Source organism: Myotis davidii, unplaced genomic scaffold (genome assembly GCF_000327345.1).
Source record: "Myotis davidii unplaced genomic scaffold, ASM32734v1 scaffold172, whole genome shotgun sequence".
NCBI classification, from domain to species: Eukaryota; Metazoa; Chordata; class Mammalia; order Chiroptera; family Vespertilionidae; genus Myotis; species Myotis davidii.
Genome location: NW_006284343.1, coordinates 2,744,336 through 2,751,549, shown reverse-complemented (window position 1 = coordinate 2,751,549; position 7,214 = coordinate 2,744,336). Strand labels below are relative to the sequence as shown.

General features: G+C 53.2%; 1 protein-coding gene across 1 annotated transcript in view; it reads left to right on the top strand.

The window, feature by feature from the left end:
* The window catches only part of SDK2 (sidekick cell adhesion molecule 2), a 126,972-nt gene that overhangs the window by 74,086 nt on the left and 45,672 nt on the right, over positions 1-7,214 (top strand). Inside the window, exons 19-21 of the mRNA XM_006754624.2 lie at positions 5,876-6,071; positions 6,254-6,352; positions 7,031-7,214. Of these exons, the coding sequence (XP_006754687.1) occupies positions 5,876-6,071; positions 6,254-6,352; positions 7,031-7,214 (479 nt within the window). The remainder of the gene's footprint in view (positions 1-5,875; positions 6,072-6,253; positions 6,353-7,030) is intronic.

The following is a 7,214-nucleotide window of genomic DNA, read 5'->3' as shown; positions in this document are numbered from 1 at the left end:
GGAGTGTAGGTCTCCGTTGATCTACAGATTCCTCTCTCTTTTCTTTTCTTTTCTTTTTTTTCTAGCAATTTATTGAGTTAAGAATCTCCGTCCTTTGTACCATAGAATTTCCCACAGTCTGGATCTTGCTGATTGTGCCCCTGGGGGGTCATTTAACACAGGCCTCTGAAAACTATCTTTGCCGTAAATTGGACTTGGAATGAGAGGCTTGATCAGATTCGGGTCTGAGGGTTTTATTTTCCCAGGATTGCTCCCTGGATGGTGTATTTTTATTAGAAGGCAAGACGTGCGGCTGCTCTTACTGTGGCGTGGCGCCCACTGACGGGCCTGGCGTGATCTGTCATTTCAATAGGACTTGCCAAATTGGGACAGTCCACTGTTAGGATTTTGTCTTGATTGATTAGCTGAAATCTTTTTTTTTTTTAAAGAATTTTCTCCTTCCCACTTGTTGTTTATCCAAAGGCAACGTTCATCCAGGAAAAGCAAGGTAAACACTCCGCTCTCTCCCATTACTGAGCAATTTTCAGAATAATGAACTGGTTCCCTAGCAACTGGTAAGGGGACAGGTGACTTTGGATTGGGGTAGGGAGGCATCTGTTTGTTTTGCTTTGATTTGGGTAGTAGTATTATATACTTAAGAATTCTTAGAAACACCTCTGATATGTCTCATTTCACTGCCATTATAATTCTTTTTTTAAATATATTTTTTATTGATTTCAGAGAGGAAGGAAAAGAGAAAGAGAAACATCAATGATAAGAGAGAATCATTGATCGGCTGCCTCCCGCACGCCCCACACTGGGGATCAAGCCCAGAAACCAGGGCATGTGCCCTGATCGGGAATCGAACCATGACCTCTTGGTTCATAGGTCAACTCTCAACCGCTGAGCCACGCCAGCCAGGTGCCATAATAATTCTTAGTGATGCCAAATTGACCCGTCATTGGCCTCTTCAGGTTGACTCATGAATCTTTTTTCTTTTCTTTTTTAATATATATTTTGTTATTGACATCGGAGAGGAAGGGAGAGAGAGAAATAGAGAGAGAGAGAGGGAGGGAGAGAAACATCAATGATGAAAGAGAATTATTAATCGGCTGCCTCCTGCACGCCCCCTACTGGGGATTGCGCCTGCAACCCTGCATGTGCCCTTAACCGGAATCGAACCCAGGACCCTTCTGTCTGCAGGCTGGTGCTCTATCCACTGAGCCACACCAGCTAGGGCCCTCATGAATCCTTTAGACATGGTGCCCACTAGTCTTCGATAGCTTCCTTGCCGTCCGTATGACAAGACGTCCCATGCTATCTACATTTCCTAGGCCGTGCCGGGGGGCAGCTGTGTCTTCCAGGTGTCTTGTTCCCTTAGCAGAAGTGGGAGTTAGATGCCACAGTCTGGGCACCGGGTGCCCTCGCTCCAGCCCTGGGCGCTGTTCCAAGCCCTGTGCCTGGACACGAGGAAATGCTGTGGTGTGTGTTGCTGATTTTAGGGTCCAGTTCAGTTCCAGGGCGTCTTCATACTCTCGTGGGTCTCTCGTCCAGTCCCCGCATGCTGTCCCCCAAACGCCCGCCACAGCCTCGGAAGGGGCACCGCAGCACTTCCATTGCTGAACTCGGTTTCTGTCGCTCACGGTGCTCTCCGAGCGCAGAGGGCACCCCGAGTGGTGGACTTCCCCCCACGAGCGGCTGGGTCCCCTGGTACAGTCTCTCACCGTGTGACGTGGTGCGACTCCTTAGCGCACGGTCAGGCTCGTCGGTTTCACTGTGGTTTTCGATGTTTAGGGATTGACTTCTTTTAATTTCATTTCATTTTGTAATTATGTAGCCTATGTACAGGCTCCACAGTTAAATCTACAGAGCAAAGTAGTCAGTTCAGGGGAAATCAGCCTGAATTCCGGGCCTCTCCCTCCGTCAGAGGTTTGATTTCTTTTTGTTTTTTCCTTTTTCCTGTGAGGGTGTGTTTTTTTTAACATAAGCAAGTGCATACATATATGGGTAAAGTATATCCTCTCCCTTCTGGATAAATGACAGCGAACTCCACACACTTTCTCAATCTTGCTTTTTTGTGTGCGTTACGTCCCGAGACCACCCTGTAGGAGTATATGGAGCTATTCCTTGTTCCTTCCTGTACAACTGCACCCAACTCCATGTGTAAATACTAGAGGCTCAATGCATGAAATTCGGCCCTCACAGCCCCGGCTTCATCCAGAAGGTCTCTGGACGGTCGATCGTTCTGCTGTTCAGTCTAATTAGCATATAAGCTCTTTATTATATAGGATCCCATAGTCTAGTCCACTGGCTCCCCACTGCAAACATTTCTGGGTTTCCAGTCTTTGGCTTAACAAACCTTCTTGCAGTGAGTAGCTTTGTGCAAACATCATTTCATGTTTTCACATCTAACGTAGGAGTGGATTCTAAGAAATAAGATAGCTTGGTCAGAGGATAAATATGTAGATAATTTTGCTACTATTGCCAAATTCCCCAGTATAGTTTTTAACTCTTTATACTAATTTTTAACAAGAAATAAATGTACATGATTCAAACACCAACAGATGTAAAGGGATGACCCTGTAGCAGCTGCCCTACATCCCACTCCAGCCCCTCGTCTGCCTGGTTCTAGGCCACCCACCCCAGAACTCTCCCCACTCCAGGGAACCGTTGTTCATTTCTAACGTCCCAGAATGTTTCATGGGAATTCATCAAATGCCGAGTCAGACGGAGAGAGGGAAAGGCAAAGGAAAGGAAAGAGAGAATGTCCCTGACTTTTTCTCTTTTTTTAACTCCAGTAGCCATCTATCCTAACTTTCAACTCCATCATGCACTGCTTCCACCAGCTAGCTATTACTGTCCCCAATAGTAGCCTGAGGCCCAGAGAGGTTGAGTGACTCTCCCAGGGTCACACAGTAAGTGACAGAACTGGGCTCTCTCCGGCTTTCTCTCTGCTTTGGCTGCACATGCTGCCCTCCCTACACACACACACACACACACACACACACACACACCCTTTGGTTAGAGGGTGACCTCCCTGGACCGCTGCTCCCTAAGGGGGACTTGCCTGTCCCAGAATCTAGGTGTGATGCTCCCCGCCCCCACACCCCCCAGCACACACTCGCCCCAGCCATGCTCGGGGCAGCCAGGTCTGCTTAGAGTCCAAGACCAAGGCCTACTGGGGTGAATCAGCTGTGAGCCTGAGCTAGCGGGAGCGGCACAGAGGCGCCAAGGGGCCCCTAACACTCAGCCGGCCGCCGTGTGCCCCTCAGTGGTCTTCACCCAAGGTCTCGGGTCCACAGATCTGAGGCCAGACCCCGGTGGGATCCCATGCAGGTTCCCCAACCATCCTGAGCCTCCGTTTCCCTTTCGGTCACAGCACGCGACAGCGGTTCCCATCGAGGCCTCGCTGTGCTGATGAGATGGGGTGGGTCAGTGATGGCCTGGGCCCGGGGCCAGGCCCAGAGAGACTGCCCAGCAGGCTGTAGCCTGTGTGTGTGCTGGGCCCGCGGTCCCACCCACCGCTGCCCAGAGCCCAAGAGAAGGTGCCCGGGGCAGTGGCAGTGTTTTCTGGCTTAAAGGACCTTGAGGCCTCTCCACCTGACCCTCCTGGTCTTCAGATGCAGCTGGAGAAGGACCCGTGGCTCAAGTCCCAGCGTAAACAGTTTGACACAACCACGGTCTTGCCACCATCGTGGGCTTCGGGCCTGGGGTCATTGCCGTGACCTCAAACCACGCTGCCAGGACCCTCCGCCCTCCTTCTGGGCTCCTTCTGAGACAGTCCCTCGGGGCACTGTTTCAAGGCGCCTGTGAAGACACCCTTTGTCCTTTGTGTCTTTGCTGTAGTCAGTCTTCATTTTTTATTATTTTGTTAATCCTCAACTGAGGGTATTTTCCCATTGATGTTTAGAGAGAGTGGAGGGAGATAGAGAGACAGAAATATTGATGTGAGAGAGACACATTGACTGGTTGCCTTTGCACACGCCCCGCCCAGGGCCTGGGATCGTGCCTGCAGCCAAGGTACGTGTCCTTGGCCTGAGTCGAACCCGGGACCCTTCAATCCCCAGGCCGATGCTCTTTCCGCTGAGCCAAACCGGCCAGGACTGTCCTTAGTTGTTTTAATGGTAGTAAGTGTAACTGGCCTAAACCCAATACAATGATATTTACCCAGATTCTGCATCCACTGGGGAACACACCACACAATTCATTCCGATGGCGTAATTCAAATTTACATTAATTAAATTAAAACATTAAACTTGTTTCTTAATCTACTCCGCAGAAGTTCAGCGATTTAATTGCTATGAAACAAGATAACTGAAATAAAGAAGATATTTAACATACTTATTAAATGCCACTTAGGGTTTCTGATTAGTATTTTTAGGGTCTAATTAGTGTCTAATTAGCTTGCCATAGGCTATCTTTTCACAATAGCGATTAGATTTCCAAACGTCCTGAATAAGCAGGTGTCCGTGAGAGGAGAAGATGAAGCATGTGACGGCCGGCGTTAATCAGGAGGCGTCGGCAGGGTATTGTTTTAGATCTATAAATACCCGCGCTTATTAAAACCCATCGAGTGTTGCTTTTCACCATTAATTGCTGTTTAATCAACTTCAAATAAATGAGGGAATCTCTAAGACCAGTTGTCAGGCTGGAGACAGAGGAAGGACCCAGAAGACGGGAGTGTGAGGTGAGGGATCGAGAGACAGGAAGAGCCGGGTGGTGTGGCTCAGAGGCTGAGTGTCGACCTAGGAGCCGGGAGGCCCTGTGAGCCAGGAGGTCACAGTTCGATTCCCGGTCAAGGCACATGCCCAGGTTGCAGGCTCAATCCCCAGAAGGGTGTGTGCAGGAGACAGCCTATCGATGATTCTCTCTCATCATTGATGCTTCCGGCTCAGTTGCTTGGAGTATCATCCTGCTCACTAAAAGGTTACGGTTCAATCCCCGGTCAGGGCATACATAGGGGGCAACCAATCCATGTTTCTCTCACATCGATGTTTCTCTCTCTCTCCCTCTCTTTCTCTCTCAAACCAGTAGACATATCCTCAGATGAGGATTTTTTTTTTTTCTAATCTTTTTATAAAGGGGCAAGAAGAGGAGGAAGGGGAGGCAGGAAGCTTACGCAGCCATGGGTGGTGCTTGCAGAGGGGAGATGAGACAAAAAGAGATGTTGAATTTCCACGGGATTTCCTGCTGGTGCCCATCTCTGGGGCATGGTTAAGACTGAAATCCCAACTTGGGACAAGTTTAAAGAATAAGAGTTAACCTCGAACCAACGTTCCGGCTCCAAATTCAGGAAAACCCCAAGGGAGCAGCCGCCCAGCCCAGAGGGAGAAAGTGTAGGAGGCCAGGTGTTGGAATTAGAGACCTCATCTCTCTACTTTGCTGTGTGATACAGAGTCAGTCACTGAGCCTCTCTGAGCCTCAGTTTCCTCGTCTGTAAAAAGCAGGGCCGGCTTCCTGGGTGGCTCAGGGCTCCACGCTCAGAAGGACCCCAGGCCTGGTTCAGTGCTCTGCTGCCGTCATCTTGAAATTCTTAATGATTTTTGCATGAGGGGGCCTCCATCTTCATTGTGCACCAGACCTACCGACCACGTAGCTCATCTTGGTAAAACATCAGCCCACTCTCTGGTGGGGTCGCTGTGGGATCTGCAAAGCCATCGTGACTCGCGGTGCCGCGCCGTCACCCGTGAGCGGAGTGGCCCACCGTAGCGTGCTCCTGGGACACGGGCTCCGGTGGCCTGTGGGTATCGGCTCGGCCACCCGTTCCCTGGGAGGAGCGACCGCAGGGATCTGGGCTCCTGGACACTCCCTGTCCATCAGCCCAGCCTGCGGGAGAACGCCCAGCCTCTTCTGGAACCTTCTGACGCCCCTGCCTTCCTTGCCGGCCTCTCCCCAGCTGATCGCCTGGGAGCCGGAGCAGGAAGAGGAGGTTACCATGGTGACCGCCCGGCCCAACTTTCAAGACAGCATCCACGTGGGCTTCGTGTCGGGCCTGAAGAAGTTCACGGAGTACTTCACGTCCGTGCTGTGCTTCACCACCCCCGGGGACGGGCCCCGCAGCAGCCCGCAGCTGGTGCGCACCCTGGAGGACGGTAGGCACCCCCGGCCCCTGCAGCCTCTGCCCCGCCCGCCCACCAGGGGCCAGGCACAGGGCGGCCTGGTCTCCTCTCCCATCCTGGGCGCCCCGGGACACCCCGGGCTGTCTTGCAGACGGTGGTCTCTCTCTCTGGCTCTAACTGGCCTTGGGTGGGGTGGGGGTCCTCTTGGGGTACAGTGCCTGGGCCTGTGGGGCACCTGAGCTTCAGTGACATCCTGGACACCTCGCTGAAGGTCAGCTGGCAAGAGCCGGGGGAGAAGAACGGCATCCTCACAGGTAGGCACCGCGCTGTCACGGGCCTGGGGGAGGAGAAGGTCCCCTAGCCCATCCCTCTGCCTCCGCCCTGGTGCCCAGCCCCAGCCCCCAGCAGCCACTCCTGCTTAGAACACCCTCTGGGGAGGAGCTGGCCCTCCCTCCCAGGAGCACACCCACAGTCCCCACCCCTTTCTTCCCCCACAGGCATGCATCTCCTAGATTCTAAGGGACCCCATGAGGCTTGCAAGCAGGGGAGCAAAGAGCAGTGGCAGTTGTCCCGGGCAAACCCCCTGAAACTGTCCCCGAGGCCCCCTAGTCTGACTTCTTCGTGAGCCAAGCCGACCAGCCTAGGCTCATTTCCCCAGCCCTTCCTTGTTCCAGTGTCCCCAGCTTCATAAAAGGCCTCTCAGATTTTAAAAAAATGCGCACGGCCCCTCCACTCTGTGATGCATCCCCATGTTCAGCCCTAGCCCTCACATGGCCACCAGGAGGACTTGCTCATCCCCGCCCCTGCCCACGGGGGTGCCCCCTACCCCCACAAGCAGCACGTGGGGCCCTGGGCCAGGTGCCTCCGCCTGCCTCGGTCCCAGGGCTTCCTGTGCGGAGCTCTCTGTGGACATGTGAAGGCATGAGGGGCAGGGCGGCGGGTCCAGGCCAGCTCATGGCCATGGCCAAGCTCACGCGGCCCGGGGTCCCCAGGGTACCGGATCTCCTGGGAGGAGTATAACCGCACCAACACACGCGTGACACACTACCTGCCCAACGTGACCCTGGAATACCGCGTGACGGGCCTCACTGCGCTCACCACCTACACCATCGAGGTGGCCGCCATGACCGCCAAGGGCCAGGGCCAGGTGTCTGCCTCCACCATCTCCTCCGGGGT